The sequence below is a fragment of the Pteropus vampyrus genome, unplaced genomic scaffold (genome assembly GCF_000151845.1).
Source record: "Pteropus vampyrus isolate Shadow unplaced genomic scaffold, Pvam_2.0 Scaffold151, whole genome shotgun sequence".
Classification (NCBI taxonomy): domain Eukaryota; kingdom Metazoa; phylum Chordata; class Mammalia; order Chiroptera; family Pteropodidae; genus Pteropus; species Pteropus vampyrus.
In genome coordinates this window covers 1,991,762-2,012,335 of record NW_011888932.1, presented here as the reverse complement: position 1 = coordinate 2,012,335, position 20,574 = coordinate 1,991,762, and the positions used below count along the sequence as shown (strand labels likewise).

Here is a 20,574-nt window from a genome sequence, read left to right as displayed (position 1 = left end):
CCCCCATAAACGACATAATCCCCCAAACTTCAAGAATTTGATTCAAATCACAGAGGAGATACCACTACCAATTTACCACAAGGTTAAAATAAAGTGACTGACAACTGGTGAAGATGAGCACCTAGAACTTTTACACTACTGCTAATGGGAGCATTATAAAAACCATCTGGGAATATCTAAAATTAAACATGTGCACACCCTATAACTCAGCAATTCCGCTCATAAGAAATATATATGTGTACAAAGAGACATTTACAAGAATGTTTACAGCAGCATATTCATCATAGCCTAAACCTGAAGCAATCCAAATGTCTATCAGTAATGGAGTTTTGTGTATTCGTGCAATGGAACACTGTAAACAATGTTAAGTGAACAAACTGCAGCTACATACAAATACACGGGTAACTCTCACAAACAGAATGTTGAACCAAAGCACAAAACGAAAAAGTATTTATATATGTGTTGTCCCTCTTATGTAAAGTTCAAAAAAGCGGGGAAATGCAAGTATGGTATTAGCAGTTAGTATGGGAAAAGAGGAGGGAGAAATACTTGAGCAGTGTACAGGTATAGTTTTGGATACTGGCTGTGAATGTTCTATTTCTTGACACGGGTAATAGTTTGCCAATTCACTGAGCTGCACATTTACATTTTGTGCACTTTTCTGTGTGGCTGTTATACTTCAAAGAAAATAGTTTTTAAAATCAACATCTTTTTTCCATTTCTTTATACAGTGTTTTTTGATAATATCAGAGTATCAGATAGCCCTGATTTCACAATGCCAAAACATAAAATAAAAAAGAGCTCAATTAGGAAAGTGGATAGAAAAAATATGATAAAAACTATAGATGTGAATATCTTTTGCACATATTAATTTTATTATAATTTAAATAGATTGGCATCAAAAGGAAAAGCAATTAAGCAATCATGTTGCTGTGAATTATGTCTTTTTTTTCCTTTGGGACAGATGGAGACAGATGGTAAGTAACATTTAATATATTAGAAGACAAACTGGAGAGCTTTGTAAAGATTTTATCAACTTTCCTCTAAGATTTGTTTGTTTATTTGAATGTTCCTTACTTTAGGGATCAAAAATTACACACATAAAATCTACACAGTAAATTTTAATTATTCAGTTTCAGTTTCCTGAAGCTTCCAGCTACCACTATCTGTTAAACATCTTGTTTTAAGACTCAAAAAATTATAAGATTGTTTTTCTTTTGTCAGTGTCAGATAACACTTACAAAAGATAGAAGGTATGTTATACCTTTTTCAAATTAGAAGAGCATAATCATATCTGGCACTCTTTTTCCAACTCTCCAGAAGAGCCAAGCAGTTATCAAACCAAACAGGTGTGAAAAAGCAATTCTACTTTTAATAAATCTATACTTCAACCTTCAAGTAAAAGCTTGGTGAAGAAATTCTTATATATCATTGTGAAAATATTTTATATAAGCAAGTACCCTAGTAAATAAGAGATTACTGGATGATAGCATTATACAAACTGAGCCTAGATTTTATAAGATGCATTTGACGTCATTTCTAAATTAGTAAAGGATACTGAAAATGTCCATAGTCGATCAGAATAAGGCCTGGATATAGCAATATGCATAATACATTAGCAATCTATAAAGAAAAAAATTGTGAAATAAGATAGCAATCTGTTACTTCGGTCAATCAGGGTAAAAGTGTAGTTTCATTTAACACCATAATAAATGTTCCCCTCTTCCCTTCTATTTTTCAAAAAATTCCATTTTTATAAAACAACTCTTAAAACACTAAAGTTTTCAGGGAGGTGACATAGGATACTTCGCTAAAGAGGAAAACAATCACTAAAAGGTATTTGTCAGAGAAAGTACTTCTAGATATACAAATTACAGAAGTTAATCAAATGATTAACTTATATAAAATCACCCTAAAAGATTATTTAACTGTGACTATGAATATATATAGCAACTTTTTAAAATGCCTTTCAGTTTAGTCATTCTCACAAGCCAACTCGAAATTCATACTTAATAGTTAAGCAATAAATTCAACATGCTGTGTAATTTGTCAGTACATAACTTCTAAAATTCGGTGCATCTTATTATACAGTTGGGCATTAAAATAATTACGGTAAGTTTTTTTCTGAATGAAACTAACTGACAGAGATATATTGTTCCCTATTATCATCTATTCCTAAAAAACATGGCTTCCTTAAGTTCTATGCTTAATAGTTAAGCTAATGAAACATTTCAGAGATGAAATGTCAGGTTGCTTAAAACTTACCTTTTTCTTAGTTGACATGTCTTTTAAACAATAACAGTACACAACCACTGCAGGTATGTAAATCAGCAAATCAGCAACTAACACTGAAAAAACAGGCAAATGATTTTACGTGTGAAACCTTCGGGATCTACAATAACCTATTAACTGCCTCTCTTCCTCAGCCTTGAGTGAGAACTCTATTAACACAAGGTTCCTATCCGCTCTGGGCAAGTCCTTTACATGTGAGCCCTTTCCATTCCCTTCACCTCTGCCAAATTTCAATTGATACCGTAGGACAGAGTCCCTTTTCTTAATATTCTCTAACAAATTCACACATTAAATCAATTAGATGTATTCAAAATTAATTCTCTCTTTAATTTGACTTGGACTTAAAAGTTAAGAATACTCAAAGCAAGGGAAGATAAAACTTACTTTTTAAATGTTTATATTTATTTTTATATAAACTTTTGCTAATTAATGCATATAAAGAACTTGAGAGACACAAGTGAGGAGGAAACTGAAAAAAGTTAAAAAAAAAACAATTCGTGATTCTAAATGTTCGAACCTTTGAGAACAGAGAAAAACAAATACTGTATATTAAATTAAGTTCTTCAGTATAACATAGCTATCCAAAGAGCCTATTTTTTCTTGTACTACACTAGTGTCCAGAAGAAGGTAAATGATAGTAAACTGTCAGTGTTAGATGCATGCAATCTATTTTCAGCTCCAGATGCCACATTTAAGATGACACTGACAAACTGAAGCATATTCAAAGGAGCACACCCAGAGGCCTCAAAATCATAATCACATTCAACAAATTGATCATCTAAGAAATAGCTAAAGTATCTAAGAATGTTAATACTTAGACATTTAGAGCTATTAACCTGGGGAAGAGGTGACTTCAAATGCCTGTAGGATAGCAGGCATATAAAGGATCAGATTTGTTCTATGTAGCCCAAGGAAACAGAACCTAAAATAACTAGTGGAGGTTTAACATAAGGAGGAAATTTTTAATGATTGGGGCTCTCCAAAAATAGAATAGACTGTCTCTAAAGACTGTGAGTTCCCTGCAGATACAGGTATTGGTTCAGAAACTAAAAATGTGGTGAGTATACAGTTCAGAGAGACTAGGGGGAAGACAGGCAAGATAATCTCTTGGGCCTAAGGTTCCATGACTGGATAAATAATGAAAAGAACAAACTCTACTAAATTTATACTAATTAAGGAAAAGGCCCAGGTTAGCATTAAAGTCTAAGTCATGTAAAGTTTTAATGAAGTCTAAGCTTATTACTTTCAGTTCTTAGATCATCACACAATAAATGCTCAATAAACATTTGTTGAGTGGATTATTTAATTTAGCAGCAAGGCATAGCAATACAATGAATGAGATACAACTGTAAAGTTTACTTTAAGAAAAAAGTGAAAGAGATTTGTAATTAGTACATTAAAACAACAGTCTGAACAACTAAAAGCTCAATTTATAGCTATCTGACCTCAGGTGAGCAGTTTACCTCACATATCTGTGCCTCAGTTTCCTCAGCTTAAAATAAGGATAATAATAGTATTTACCTCATTTAGGTATTCAAATTATTTATTATTTATTATAATAAATATAAAGCACCCAGAATTATTCCTTTCTATTCTTTTTTAGTTTATAAATACATTTTGGTTATAGATTCTACATATATACATACATATAATTGTACAATTTGAAAAGTCAGTAGGAACAATAATAGACTCTTTCAATGGGTTGTTCAAAAAATTTTTTAAATCCAATTTTGCACTCCATACCTATTGTTCTTTTACCTGTTGTACGCATGAACAGCTTATGTGCCTGACTCTCGTATCCACGTGATGTATGGAGAGCGATCCAGTCTGGATTTATAAACTTTGCCCTGCAAATCAAAGCATACATACATGCTTTATTCCCCATCACTTTTAGTAGTAAGGACATCTGAGGACATATGAATCTATTTTGAGAAGTGGCCATTGCTCTTTTAAAGCAATAGAGTCAAGGCTTAAGCTTTCGTCTTTTTATTTAATCATGTGAAACTGACTTAAGCTATAAAAGAGTCTGTCTTGCTCATCTTCAACAAAATCATGTAATATGTTACTAAGATACCTATCTTCACAATTCTTCCAGTGTAGAAACAATTTGATGTATCACATTTCATTTATTAAACACATATTTTATAAAGAACAATATGCTAGCATTAACCAGAGGATCATGTTTTATAATTTACAGTCTTTTCAGTTATCATAGCAATCGGCTATAATAAATAGCTATTAATCATAAATCACTGCATAAAACTAAACATAATTGTTCAAGATAAATTAAGTTTTCGATCACATTACATTACCCAGAACACTGCAAAGGATAACTGATTATCATAAAGCTTGGGAACACATTTTTAATCCAGGAAGCTAATTTTTTAAAAATATAAAATAGTAAAACAAATGAGTTTGGAAGATACTGTGAAGAGTTCCTCAAATTTCTGCTGACTCCAAGTTTGAAATGAAATACCACTACAGAGCAGAATTGGGTCTTCACCACATAGAAGTTCCTAATATTCTATAAACCATTCCATTTGTGTAAAAGAAGGAATTCCAATCCCAATCTTAAATCAAAAGTGAAACACTACAGTAATTCTAGTTTCTAACTTGACAGGGTAGTCAGAATACCATTTGGACCTATATTTTTTATTTACTTTGCATCATTCCAGAAAAAAGCTTTCCTATGCACAAGTAACCATATTAGATATATTTCTCAGTCATCCAGGAGTAATTGGTAGCAACTCTGCTTCAAAAAAAAGCTAAATTTTTGCGTTTCTTTCTAGCCTATCCTCTGAAGGAATTATGGAAATGTTCAAACTCTGATAGTTAACTTTCTTATAACCCGACTGTAAAGGTATAGTGCTTTCTTTGCAAACCATAATACAATAGCAGCTACAATCTCCTCTATTCAACAAAGCCAGGTCACGCTGTTTCTTACTATATCTGCTAAGGACATAAATATTTAGTTACATTAAGGAAGAAAAACTTACACATATGCACATAAAAGACTATGATAAGCTGTAAGAGGTGGATAATCCAATCCCCAATACAGTAAATTGTTATCACTGCTGTTAAAATACCTGGGGGAAAAAAAGAAAGAAAGAAAAACACAGCATTCCATTAATCAATATTCAGGAAATAGACTTATATTTAACATCTCATCTAGTTTAATTAAAATGAGAAATACGTTAGGTAAGTTAAAAAATTCAACTAAAGTTTTTGTCTTTTCTCTTTCTAAAAATTTTTATGAACTCACAATTAAAAGTTGTTATTGTATAATAGAATACTAAATAATTTATTGTCTAAACCAAGGTATTCTTGAGAGTGAAAGAGGAAGCTATTAATAATTAGTGGTTACCAAGGGGTAGAAGAGGGTAAAGGCGATCCAATTATGGTGATGGAAAAAAATTTAACTTTAGGTGGTGAGCATACAATGCAATATACATAGGATGTATTACCGAATTGTACACTTGAAATCTATGTAATTTTATTAACCAATGTCGCTCCAATAAATTTAATTAAAAACTGCTTTCACACACAAAAATAATAACAATTAAACCATAACAACAGATGCAAACCAAGATTGTTCTAGGCAAACAGCAACTTATTATCACTCTGCTATTAGTAGACTTAATTGATGACTAACACTTATACAAAAGAAAATACTCAACAAAAAAGACAATTTGCTTCTGATATCTAACAAATTAGAGAAACAATATGAAATCACAATCTTAAAATGTAAAAAAATAAATATCAAAGAACACATAAAGATTTGGTTTACGGAAAGAAATATCTCATGAAACAGGTAGATTTTTAATAAGACTTTGAAAACAAGTCAACCAACATGTAATGAGAGCCTATCCTTTGCAAGATTCTGTGAATTAAGGAAGAAAATTAGATCAAATATTCATAAACTGGCTCCTCCAGTTGGCCAGAATGGGAGGAAACTATATACAATTACTATGACTCAACGAATGAAAATTAAATTTATGTAAACAGGTTTCTAAATTACATCTTTTACAATTAGTCAGCTTCTTCTATCCAATTTATTTTCACAGTCATAAGAATTTACAATAATGGAGACCAAACTTTATAAGTCACAAATAACCACTGTTCATAAGCCTTTTTCTAATGAGTAACAATTTCACAGCATCACAATCTCTTACTTTGGGATTTTAAAAAGTTTTTAAGTTAGCATTCATCATGATCCCAAATCTATTATACACATTTATTTTCTTAATGTTAGTCACATAAAATGTATGTTGTATAGAGGGGACTGGAACTAATTAAATGATTGAGGCATACCACGAGATCTGGACACAGGGTACCATCATATGATAGTATATGGTGGCAGTTGTCCACTCCAACAGCAACATGCATGTGAATAATCCAGGATCTTATATCTGCCTGGGACTTGAAGCCAATAGGCAGTGAATCTAAGAATCTCCAGGTTAGCTGGAGCCCCTTTTTACAGCTTGAATCTGGGAAATTTGGCCAGGCTAATAGTGGAGACCAGAGGACCTACTTCTCTAGGCAGGGTTGCCTGAAGACAGGTACCAATTGTGTTATTTCCAAATTCATGTTACTAGAGGGTGCACTGGCATAAAGTTTTATTATATCTACTTCATAGAGTTGTTGAAGGATTGAATTAAACATGTAAAACTATTAAGATACTGCCTGACACAAAGTAAGTGCAAAATAGTAGTTCTAATTGATTAACATCAAAACTATTGGGATGGATACAGCACTAAAAAACCATTTAATAATTCAAGAATCACATTTTGTCCAATACAATTCGATTTGGTTTTCAGCTTCTGATAAGGCAAAAACTATTTTGCATTTACTTTAACTTTGAGATTCACTGGAAATAGTAAAAGAGGCGTTGACAGTAAGCCATAAGCGTGCAAGATATATATTAACGGTAAAGTCACTGGTTGGACTGTGACAAAAAAATAACAGGGCTAACAGCTGTGTTCCTTATTCTTATGGAAATGCATAAATAAGAAATTCATGGGAAAAAGATACTTAAAAGTGTTTCAAATAAAGCTTCAAAATCTACCAGTAGAAACAAAGCAACAAGTAATTCTCCTGCTTTGTATTTTTTAGATATACCTGAAAAGTTCTTTATATAGCACTGAAATGTATTTTTCCACTGAATTCTCATGTCATCTCAGTAAAAGTTTTGTCAGGAAAAAAATTTGGCTGCCACACAAATTATGAAATTAAATTCATGTGATCATTAACTTCAAAATGTAATTTTTTCACATACAAGCCAGAGTCATAGGTATTTTTGCTTTTTTAAAAAATATATTTTTTCATTTGAAATAGTCCCCAAACTTATAGAAAAGTATCAAGAATAGTCCAAAGAACTTCTGTACATCAAACAGTAAAATTTGTATGACAAAGGACACTATAAGAAAAATTTAAAGACAAGAACAGACAGGAAGAAAATATTTATTTTATACATGTACACATGTGCACAAGGGAAATATACTTTATTTAATCATTCCCCTACTAAGAAACATTTAGAGTGTTTCAAGTTTCTCATTATTATAAACAATGCTGAAATAAACCGCCATTCCCACAATTCTTCTTGACTTACAAAACTGTGATTTTGTTTAAAAAGCAACATGCTCAGGGTAGATGGACTCTTCCCCTAGTCCCAGGCACAAACCATGTCTGCAGTGAGCCAGGTGTTTCTTTTCACTAATGAGTGCTTGAAGAATGGGAATGATTTTACTCCTCAGAAAGAGGTAAAGAGAAGGTATTCTTGTTATACCTGCCTTGAATATGGTTGTATAAAGTTAGAATGCTGTAGCCCTGGCAGTTATCTACTGACAAGAGAGGGAAAAGCCCCAGGATGAAAAGCCAACATGCCAAGAAGAAAGAATGGAAGAGGAAAAAAGGGAAAAAGCCTAAGTCCTTGATTGCTATCATTGAGCCACTTTATCAGCCCTGCTTCTTAAGATAATGGAATTATTTTATTTCTCAAGCTATTATTACTCAGTTTTTTATTACTCAATGTAGAAAGTATTCCTGACTTCGCACATTAGAAATGTTCATTATAAAATTAAAGAAAAAAAATCAATTTTCCTCTTACTTACAATTATATATATTTAAATAGAATAAGTTTTCTTTCGATTTAGAATTATAAAACTGAGATTTTTTTAAGTTAATCTGATCTATCCTGATTTCATATTTAGACAACTATGTCACTTAAAAGAGTTTTGACTAATTATATTATAGCTAACTTTCTAGATGAAGACAGAAAGACTTTACTCTTGGAAAATTGAAGCTAAAAAATAAATAATTCCTCAGACACATTACTAAGTAACAATAATGGCAAATTAAAAAGATTTGACAAAATTAGCCAAAAAATTCCAAATATTAGAAATGTTACTTCCTATATAGATTTATATCCAGTATTGATAATGGCAAACCTATTCCAGGTATATATTTTCTATTTTATAAATGGTGCCATTGTAATGTATCTTTTTCAATGATGTTCATTATGAATCATATATCAAATAAACTGAATTTCAAACTAGAAAGAAAAAAAGTCACACTATTTCAACATGAATCTGAAACAGATTGGTTTATCTTATAATTGCCAAGTGTTCATTTTTGTTTTTTTCTAGTCTAAACACTTATAAAAATTTTCTGACATTTATTATAGCAAATCATATTTAAGTTTCCTATGAGCTTCCTGAAGTACTGCATGATCAACTGATAAGTCATATTTCTTTATACAAATGTCTGTTTCTGAGCCCACCATTCAGAATTCTCATGCTACACAACCTCGATAAAGACTAGAACACTATGAAACTTACCACCAAGATTACTTCAGACATTTCATAATTTTTAAAAATTCACAGACCATAGTAAAAACCTAATATACAATTATTCTGAGTTATACATTTCTGGATTTTAATAAAGAAAAAGAATGCATACAGATAGCCAATTCTTGGTTATCTGGGCCAAAGTAGGAGACCACTAGCGCAGAAAACTGAAAATTGAGGTAGATCAGTATTAAGAGTAACTCATCTATTCTACTGGATTAAGATTATATTCTCACTCCTGGAATCAATGTTATCTCAATCTAGCACTAAGCCAAAAAGCTGCAATTTATCAATTTAATCTTTCAATACTAAATATTAGGTTTCATTTCTATTAACATCTTTGTTGAGAACTGTTTACCAAAGAACAGCCAAGAATATAATTATTTTATCTGTGTAACATTTACAAAAGAATAGAAAAGAATTACTAAGCTCAAGAACAGTGGTCTGGTTTCCCTTAGCAAATATTACCTTATTATACCAATCAAGCAGGACAAAAATATTAAGAATGTTCTAATAATCTGAACAGTGATACTCATTGGTTAAATAGGTATCTGAGGATCTGAAAGATGCTCAAAATAGAACAATAAAGATTGGTGCCAAATATTTAGCTGACCTCTATTTTAAATACTCCAAACTCTGACTAGGGTACAGCCAACCTATTAATAGATGGTCCAATATGAAGTTCTTGTACGAAACACTTTCATAAAGGAGTTACACAAAAGTAGTGACCAAAGCAATCAACAGAACCTTATGAGCACTTTGTATAGGCAGTGTCTAATAAAATAATCTACTAGGCATCCAATAAAGTCAATAAATAATGTCATCAATTATTATCAGAACATGTTCAATAGAAATGACACAAGCATGAATATCTGTGAAGATATACACAGCTAACATGGAGAGCTCATTACATTGCAGGCACTGGTTTAAGTGTTTTACATGTACCATTTTATTCAATTCTCGCAATTACCTACTGAAATATGTATTCTATTATTTTCAGCTACGAATGATAAAACTGATGCAGAGAAAGTTAAATAATTTTCCAAAGGTCATATAGCTAGCAAATAAATAGTGGAGCTAGTATCTGAATGCAGGCCACTCAGCTACTCCCTTTATACATGTCACACATTCCTAACAGAAAAATTTTGCAAAATCTCCAGAGGAAATATTTTTTAGCCCATAAACTTCCACAGTTTATGTCCAGAGGAACTTCATATCATGTTCTATCATCAAAGTTCCAGTTCGGTACCATCCTCCAGCTGGGAACGGAGCATATGGGTAACCTTAAGGGGTATAAAAATTTCAAAATGGGGCTACAATATGAAAGGTAATATATGTGACATCAGTATACAGGAAGATGAGGAACATTATTTTTATAGTACCATTTATATTAGCATTATTTTCCTCTTAAATATCTTCGAATCATTTATATTAACTATGATAAACAATAAAATCAAGTTAAAACTGTCCATACCATTGTTTGATCGGTAAGTTAAAAGTAATTTCTTGCCAGTGTCTCTGAGCTTCATAATCACCAAACATAGGGGGTTTTCCAGCACCTAAGATGAAAAGTAAAAAGAGCAAAGTAACAATATACTTTAGTATATCAGTAATTTTTATTTCCTTATGAAAATTTTCTATAAAGTGACTGTGTGACCTTAGGCAAATTACTCAACCTCCCTAAGCCTCATCAGCACATTAAAAATAGGATCAATTCTACCTACCTAAATTCCACCTACTACTGGAATAAAGAAAATAATGGATAGAAAATGCACAGTATAGTACCTGGCACACAGTAAACGTTCAATAAATATTGTATACATAATTATAATTTATATAAAAATGTTATACATAAAAACATTAGTTATTAACTACTTGATAATACTAAGTATAAAATATCCAAGTTTATTTTTATTTCATGAGACTGTCAACTATACTGTCCAGTATCACAAAACAATAATAACAAATATCTGTATCTGAAAATAGGCTTTTATAAACTAAACATAAATATCCTAAGGTCAAATAAGAATCAAAAACATTAACCTTAAATCATTTAAAATGAAAAGAAAAATAATTCCCCATTGAATTAACTGCATTTTTACGTGTGTATTTGATAGCGGGGGGCGGGATGGTGGTGGTGGTGGGTGGGTGGGTGTGTGTGTGTGTGTGTGTGTGTGTGTGTGTGTGTGTGTGTTCAAAAAACAGCCATTGTCTATGGGGGGAAAGGAGTTGATTTTTATTTTTTGTTCGTTTTGTTTCTATTTGTTTGGTTTTGGTCCACTGGGATAATAAAAGTCAGAGAGGATCTTTAATTTCCTATACCTAAAAAAAATTTAGCTATCCAGATTTTCTGAAATTGCTCTAGACTGTGGTCAGTGGGGAAGAATTTATTACCATACCATTCTCTAACAAATAGAAGAACGGATAATGACTCTCTTTAGGGTTGAGAAACAAGTTTCTATCCAGAGTCTGACCTACTTCAATAAATCCAGCTGACACTGGCTATGAAATTAGTATTTAAGTTTTTAAAACTGCTGAAGTGCCCTTAAAGCAACCCAGAAGGACAACCCAACTGCACCTATGGGAGCTTCACTTGGGAAGGGCAAAAAGGATTCCGTCTGTGTGAATAATTCTACAAATTCATTTACATGAGAATTAGAATTACATAAAGAAAACAGACTAATGTATATTTACGAAGCTTCAATTTTTTCTCATTATCAGGAAAATGGGCTTAAGCACCATTCAAATTGTTCATTTATTAACTGCTGAACTATTCAGAATTGTTAGAATTTAAAAAAACAAATACTTTCTTTGAAAACAATACATACTACTTGCCTTTACGTTGAAATTTTAAACACTATAAGAGAGGAGAATTTGGCTAAAATTTTCCAGAATAAAATCTCCATTTTATATTATCCTGGTTAGTGAAAATAATCATTACAAACATTACCTATAGTAATAGGTAAGCTCCGAGAAACTAACCAACTAAATAGAACACAGTCATACTTTAACACTAATTATGTTGCAAAAAAAGTGATTCTCTATGGCTTTCTTCTCATAAATAGCCAATATAGCTTAGGAAAAAAAGATTATTAAAATTGATTCAAGTGTTGCTATTTGCTCTAAAAACAATGGTTACACTTTGGATCAAGTATAGACAAATTGTGAATCTCTACAAGATATGACAAATAATCAATACTAAAATCAGAATTTGTCTCCTCTCCATGGCTTGTTTAAAAGCAACTAACAATATTTATTCAATATTTTCAGGTCTATAAAAACTAATTACATAAGTATCACTTATGTAAGGGGTATATGTCAATATGTAAGAGGTATAAATTTTAGAAAATCTTAAACTGCAATACACGTAAGTTGTCTGCCTATCCAATATGTGCATTTCCAAAGAAATAATAGTTTAATACCAAGCAAGGTCACCTGAGCTTCCTCACTCCTGCGCTTCCTACTTAGAACATTAAAAGAAGATAAACAAAAAGCAAACTAAAATAAGCATGTTAAAAAATAAATTATAACCAAAAAGTGTTTCAATTAATAGAGAGAAAAAAATCTTAGTGGAATCACAAATGTCATATGTATTCATTAATTTTCCCAGCCTCCTGTGATATAGAGGTTACATGCGAATGCTAAATATTATATTCTTTATAATAGAGTTGAGAATTCTGACAGAATCACCACCTACAAAAGATGCCTACAAATATTCTACTAATGTGTAATAACAATACTTTTTTTACATGGTAATCCAAAAGTAATTTTGCTATGTTGACTTTCTTATGGGGCAATTTAAGTACATAGATGTTAAAATCTTAAATATTAATAAGCCAAATCTAGCAATATGCTTAAAAAAAGAAAAAAGATAATATAGGTTTCTCCTGCTATCCGAAAGTAGAGCTTTCCTATGAAAACTTTTATAAGCTGAAATGGCATAAAGCAAAGCGTTATCTCCCACTTTTGGAAAACTCATGTTAACCTACTTTACTTTTACAAAAGACCTACATTAGTATGGTCAACAGCTTTTTCTGTAAAAGCAAAAATCTTCGGATTTCTTTCAGGTGGTAAAAACAGGTACTAATATAAAAAAATAATGAATAGATATTCTAGGAATACAAGGTTGGTTCAATGCTAGAAAGAACAAAACATAACTGTGAATTAAATGCACTCATTAAAATTAGGAACAAGATAAAGATGCCTGATCACTACTTCTATTCAACACTGCAATAAGGTCCTAGCAATAAAAAGACTGCATTCATTAAAATTAGGAACAAGATAAAGATGCCTGATCACTACTTCTATTCAACACTGCAATAAGGTCCTAGCAATAAAAAGACTGCACTCATTAAAATTAGGAACAAGATAAAGATGCCTGATCACTACTTCTATTCAATACTGCAATAAGGTCCTAGCAATAAAAAGACAAGAAAAAGAAATTTAGAAGGTAAGCAGTAGAAAGGAAGAAAAAAACTGTCATTAGTCCCAGATCACTTCTTTTTTTTTACACGGAAAATCCAAAAGATCCTTCATATAAATTATTAAAAGAGTTTAGAAAGGTAGCCAAATAGAAAATGTCAACCACATTTTTATACCCAAACGAGCATTTAGAAAAAGCAAATTTTAAAGAGATACCATCTACAATGGTGAGAAAAAAAGAAAAAAAGGAAAAAAATATATATATATATATGATGTGTGTGCATGTGCGTGTGTGTGTATATTTGTTTACATGATTCCTAGGAGTACATCTAAGAAAGGATATGTAAAATTTTAGGTAGAAAATTATAAAATTTTGTTGAAAGACATTAAAAAAGACTTAAAGAAATGGACAAACATACCATCTTAATGAATTAGAAGCCCCACCATGGTAATGATTGCCAATTCCCCCCAAATTAATCAACAGTATTGAAGAATGTAATTCCAATCAAAATCCCAACAGGGTTTTTCATTTGGTCTTTGACAAGGTCATTTTTTAAAAAGACATATACGTGTGTATTAGCTTTTTATTGCGGTGTAACAATTAATACAAACGTAGCAGCTTAAAACAACATTCTGTTATAATTTCAGTATTATAACGTTTAGCACAGTTCTCTGCTCAGGGTCTCACAAGGCCAAAAGAACATATCGACCAGTCTGAACTCATCTAGAAGGCCAGGGAAAGAATTCACTTCCAAGTTCATTCAGGCTACTGACACAATTCAATTCTTTTCAGCTACAGGTATGAGGTGTCCTTGTTGACTGTCAGCTGGGGGTTATTCTCTGCAACTAGAGTCCACACATATTTCTTCTCATGTGGCCCCCTCCATTGTCAAACTAGCAACAGTATCAAGTCCTTAGGCTGTAAATCTCTCTGGAGTCCCCTTGTGCCACCAGCTGGAGAAAGTTCTCTGCTTTTAAGGGCTCATATGATTACACTGGGCATATTTGGATAACCCAATACGATTTCCCTATCTTAAAGTCAACTATGCCGTATAACAAAACATAATCACTCCCAGGTAAGCTCTCATAATTTTCACAGGTTCTGGGGATTAAGGCAGGACATCTTTGGGGGGCCATTTCAGAAATTCTGCCTATAATATGAAAGAGCAAAGCCCAGAATATTTAAGGCACTCCTGAAACAGAACTACCAGGTAGAAGGACATGCCTTACAACATATCAAGACTTAATGTAAAATTATAGTAATAAGACATGGCAGTATTAAACCAATGGATCAGAATGGAGTCAGAAACAGATCCATGCATATATAAAAACCTAATATAGACAGAGCTCATAATGCAGATTAGTGGGAAAAGGTAGAATATGCAATAAATGAAGTGAAACAACTGACTGTCTACATGAAAAAAATTTTTTAACAGAACTCTATCTAAAATGTTATACACAAAATTCAATTCCAAGGCAATAAAGACTCAGGAAAGATAAATCTTTAAAATTTTAGAAGAAAATTTTATGAAAACATCCTTGTGATATTTTCCTAAGAGTAGGGAATGATTTCTTAAAGATATAAAAAGCACAAATTGTAAAGGAAAAAAATTGATAAATTTCATTACCTTAAAGTCAAAAACTCCTGTATAGCATAGGGAGCATAGTCAATAACACTGTAATAACTATGCATGGTCACATGGGTACCAGATTTATCAGATGGATCACTTTATAAATTATATAAAGTACTATGCTGTACACTTGAAATTAATATAATATTGAATGTCAACTGTAATTGAAAAATAAAAAATAAAAAATAAAAACATCACTGAAAACCTAAAAATAAAAAATCAAAAACTCCTTTTCATGAACATACTTTAAAGTGTGAAAAGACGGGCCACACACTAGAAGATATTTGCAACTTGTACAAAGGTTAGCTTCCGGAATATACAAAACACCTAAGAAAATAAACAACAAAATATAGAATATATAAGAAAAAAATTAATAGAAATGTATAAACGACATAAACAAATATCAGAAAAGGAAATACTAATGGCCGATAAAAAAATGTGCTCAATCTTTTAGAAATGCATAAATTTCCAATTAAACAGATTTAGCAATGAAGGAAATTCAAATAAAACTATAATGAAATATCATTTCACACACTCCAGCCTAGAACAAATTCAAAAGTTTAACACTACCAAATGTGGTGAAGGATGTGGAGTAACTGGAATGCTCGTGCTTGGGAACTGCCTCGGTATTAGAAAGGCTTAAAATGGATGACATTGATAAAAATCTGCTCTAGAAATTGGCATAAATATTTTCTAGTTTATCTCTTGTACTTGCTTTGTTCTACCTCTGAGGCTGGGTGTGAGCTTACAGAGAAGTTGGACAAAATAAGACCTGCCTACTTTGGTTCTCACCAAGAAAAAAGGGATTCCTACAACTGGCCCAGCCTAGTTCACCAGAGAACTGCACTGGGGTAAGAAATCGGAGCTTAATCCAAGTAATAAAAGTGTTCTCTGAAGACAGTGTTCCTATTTGTTCCCTGGACAAATTTCATCTCTTGAAATTTATCTTTTATTAATCTGCCTAAAATCTACCCAAATCCAACTCATCCTTCAAACCTGAACTAAACATCATTTCCAAAAAATCTTCTCTAATGCGTCCTGATCATTCATTTCTCTATGTTACCTCTATACCTCACACATACTTCTGTTACAATTATCACATTATGTTGTGACCACTTACCTACAAAAATGTGGGCTCTTAAGTACTGGATCTTCACCTTGTGTTTCTAGAACTTAGGACAGTGCTTGGAACACAAAAGGTGCTAAATAAATACTCACAGGGTTAAATTTAATCCCAACTCCATTCTCCAGGTCCACACTCCATCAATGCTCCCTCCTTTTCTCTCACATCATTCCCAATCTTATTCTCCACTGGTCTCTTCCTTTCAATCTGGTTACATGCCTTCCCTACTCTAAACAAACAACAAAAAAAGCCTCCTTTGAAGTACTCCCCCTTGAAATACTAACTCATTTCTCTCTTCAATGCCTAACCGTTTCTCAATTTCTCATCTCCCTAGTTAGAATACATTTTTTTCCTCATGTCACAAAGCCCACGCTTCTCTTTAGCTCTTATAGAAATTCTTATTAGAATTAGACATGTAAGTGTATTTTCTTGACCACACCAATAAAGCCTGAAATACTTCTCTGTCCCTTTCAGAAAACTGTAAATTATTACCAAAAAGCAAACAAACAAACAAAAACTATTCAAAGGAATATTTACCTATCTTTTAAACAGTAAAAATGTGTTACCTGAATAAGAATTAAGAGAAACTGTCCACCGTACTGTTAGTCCTATTAAGACCACAGTTGTCATCAAGTGCCATTTCTCCATAATTCTTCAAATTAAGGGAGGGGGAAAAAAACAGGACCAGTGCCAGAATACTTTTAAGATGCAGTCAGCCACTTCTTTTCTTGATCACAGAATGTTACCAATTCTTTGGAATTGGGTGTTTGAGAGGATTTCAAGTGGTGCTTCGTTTCCAAACAGTAAAATATTGATTTTTAAGTCTATGAAGAAGAGGCCTGGAGGAGGAAAAAAAAGATACCAAGATTTAGCTAAGCATAATATCTATCAAAATGACCCCATTAAACCAAGTAGAGAGCTAGAAACAGATTAGTTTTAAATTCCTTATTCCCTAGTCCTCTAGTTTAGAAATATACCATAAAAGGTAGCTCTCCTTGTTAAATGAGACTCAACATATCTAAAGATAAAATAAGGATCTGCTCTTACAAGGGAATACTTCTGAGTAAAGAAAAACAGCAGATATATAGGTAGTAGAACAGTTAATTCTATCTAGAGCATGTTCACCTACAGGTAAAAATAAGACCGCAAAGGTAAACAAAAGGGTGATTTATCTTTGGTAAAGAGAGAAAGAGGAATTTTATCTTTCTATTTAGTTTGAGAAAGTCTTCCACTAAGGTAATTTATGTAGTTTGATTTTTCACTTCTTTTCTTCCAAAATATATTTGCACTAACTATAATAATTTTCCATCTTAGAGAATGAACCTTTTGAAAGAATTAGTAAGAATAGCCCCAACTTTTAAAAGAAAATACAAAAAGCAGCAATATGCAACTAACCACTGACATGTTTCAATTTTTTCACTTTTTTCCTTTGGGTTAGGGAGTTTAAAAGTAAAAAGCTTTGAAAAATTGTAGGCCATTTCAACAATAGGATACATTTTAAACATATTCAGAAAAATAAAATAAATCAACTGAAAATTTTAGGGTAAATTTGGCACATTAAACCTACTGGGCAAAAATTATTTTCTTATTTAAAATAAAAATAGCAAGGGACAACTCTAGAAGTAATGAAGTCTAGCATCACAATCAGGTAGAATGACACAAAGCATTTAATAAGGCTATGTAACCGTATTATTCAAATTTGGGTTATATAAATTCCTTTTTTCCTCTACCCTACTACATCTACCTTTGATCATTTTACTGTTCACTAAAACTTCTATTACAGAAGAAAAGAGGAAAAATTAAAATTAAATCACTTTCTAATACCGATTCTGGGTTTGACAAGGTTAAGGCCATTATAAACTATTCAAATTCTCTTTTAGTCTAACTTCAAAAGCCCCTTTTATCAACATGTTGCACTATATATCCCAAAACTGCAGTGTAACAGTCTACTTTCTGCTATGACATCATGTTTAAAATTAATTTTACAAATGCAAATTCCTGGATTTAAAAATATAGCTTAATATTCTGTCTTAGAAATCTAAATTACTTTAATATGACCAAGTTAAAGCAATTATCCACAGTTCCTGATAATATTTAAATACTTCCCCCCAGGAAGCTTAAGTAACAAAAATAAACTACCAATAACACTTATAATCACAATGAACTTAAAAAACATAATGCTTAACTAATATCATGCTAATCGAGTTTGTTAAGCGCACAGTGATGGAAGGGATGGCTAACTGATAGACTAAAGAATAACATCCAAAAAAATATGGACAGCATTTATGATAGACCAAACTTAACTCCAGAAATCATAACAGGGATACATTCAAATAAATTCAAAGTCCTTCACTAAAATGTGAAAAAGACAAACCAACAAAACTCAACTGCATGAGTACTGAAAGGAAGGCAACATTTCACAGATGATAATTATCAGTTCTGTATAGACCCAGAACTGATAACCAATGTTAGTTATTTGGATTATTAGGGAAGTTTTTCTAACAATTAGAACTGTCCAAAATGAAATGAGCTTCTTCTTGAGAAAGGAGTTTCTCTTTAACAGTTTCAAACAGGAGCTGAGTGACTGACAATATTTTTAGAGTGCAGAATACATGACTAATTTATAAAGTGCCTTCTAAATCTGATTTTGGAAGCATATTATGTGTCTGAATTAATATATACAAAAATTACAATACAAAAGATTTGGTCTCCCAACATGTTAATGGTTCCCCTAATTCCTAATACTTGCCAGTATTGCCACTTTTATAGGGTTTCTTTGATGAGTAAAATGGATAAGCCTTCCCATCCTCCACAAGGAGCTCATGTTAGAAACTGAAAATCAAAAACATCTCTTCCTAACATCTACTACACTTAGAATAAAATCCAAATACCCCAGCCATAAGATCCTCTGTGATATAATCTCTGCCTGCATCTCCAATTTCATCACTTCCCACTTTCCCACAAGTTTTTCCCTCTCTTCCTAGAACCTGTCAGGTCCACTCAAAGCTCAGTTCCTTTTCACTTCTATTGCCTCTGCTTGGAATGCTCTTAACACAGCTCACTGGCGAATCTTTTATTCTTCATGTTATATCTCAAGTTGTCCTCTCGGAAAAAATCACCCCAAACCACCCTACTAAGGTTTCCACCTCTTACTGTTTGTATCATTACCTTCTTTCATTTTCTTCTTAATTCTTTTCACTATCAGAAATTATAATTTCACACAACATGGAATAATCTCACAAACCATTTTTTTTTACAATTTTAAGAAAAGCTAGACACCAAAAAATACATATGGTTCCATTTATGAAAGCTTCATAAATAGGCAAAACTAATCTGTGGTGCTAGAAACCAGGGAAGAGATTACCTTTGGGGAGAAAAATGGGGATGGTGAGTGGGAGAGGTCTCCAGGGAGGTCTTCTGAGCAGATGCTGTGAATGTTCTATTTCTTGATTTGAAAGGTAGATAAAAGGTGTTTACTTTATGATAAATCAGCAAGTTACAACTTATGATTTTGTGGACAGTATCATCTTATACATGTTATAGTCCATTAAAGAAGCATAAAAGGAAATTACATTTGTCAACTAGAATATAAGCTTCATGCAAACAGGGATCATCCCGTCTTAGTTGTTGCTTTGTTCCCTGCACTTAGAAAAATGTTGACAGAAAGCAGGTACTCACGAAATACAGACCCAACACGACTGACCATGGTTTGACTTAGGATTTTCAACTTTACGGTGGTGTGAAATCAATACGAATTCAGCAGGTTATCGATATGCCTACTATTCTCATGATGTGCAGCGGCAGCAAGCCACCCCGCAGCTCTGTCAGCCTCGGAAACACAAAGATAAACAAGCCCTACTCTACAGTATAATCTGTTGCCAATGTTTTTTGGATATTGTTTTTTCCACATCCCAGCATGTCTACAAATAGCCCACTTGTCTCTTACTTCTGGTGAAAAGAAGGGGAAGGCAATTACTCTTGTGATGAAACTGAATGTCTTTGAGCTTATGTAAAGGTTTTAAGCACGTTTCAGGTAGGCGAGGCTAAGATATGATGTTGGATAGGTTAGGTGTATGAAATGCATTCTCAACTTATATTTTCAACTTAAGATGGGTTTATCAGGATGTAACCCTATCCTAAGTCGAGGAACATCTTTATTTGCTCTTCATGTGTGAAGGAGGAAGTATCTAATTTTACTGAGCCCTCTGTGGTTACACATATTATGTAAGACTTTTTAATCCACCTCTTCTCCTTGAACAGT

At 32.3% G+C, this 20,574-nt stretch overlaps 1 protein-coding gene across 6 annotated transcripts in view; it reads right to left on the bottom strand.

Moving 5' to 3' along the window:
* Positions 1–20,574, bottom strand: part of ALG6 (ALG6, alpha-1,3-glucosyltransferase) — a 37,902-nt gene that overhangs the window by 13,328 nt on the left and 4,000 nt on the right. For 2 of the 6 annotated variants that reach the window (XM_011369556.2, XM_023536209.1), the window contains exons 2-8: positions 19,678–19,758; positions 16,880–17,152; positions 10,612–10,696; positions 5,289–5,378; positions 4,036–4,139; positions 2,266–2,348; positions 1,559–1,623 (exon numbers count right to left, since the gene is read on the bottom strand). In XM_011369556.2, coding sequence (XP_011367858.1) covers positions 1,559–1,623; positions 2,266–2,348; positions 4,036–4,139; positions 5,289–5,378; positions 10,612–10,696; positions 16,880–16,961 — 509 coding nt within the window. In that variant the 5' untranslated portion in view covers positions 16,962–17,152; positions 19,678–19,758. Of the gene's footprint in view, positions 1–1,558; positions 1,624–2,265; positions 2,349–4,035; positions 4,140–5,288; positions 5,379–10,611; positions 10,697–16,408; positions 16,543–16,879; positions 17,153–19,677; positions 19,759–20,574 lie in introns of all 6 variants that reach the window. The other 4 variants (XM_011369555.2, XM_011369557.2, XM_023536210.1 and 1 more) reach the window with 3 other exon arrangements.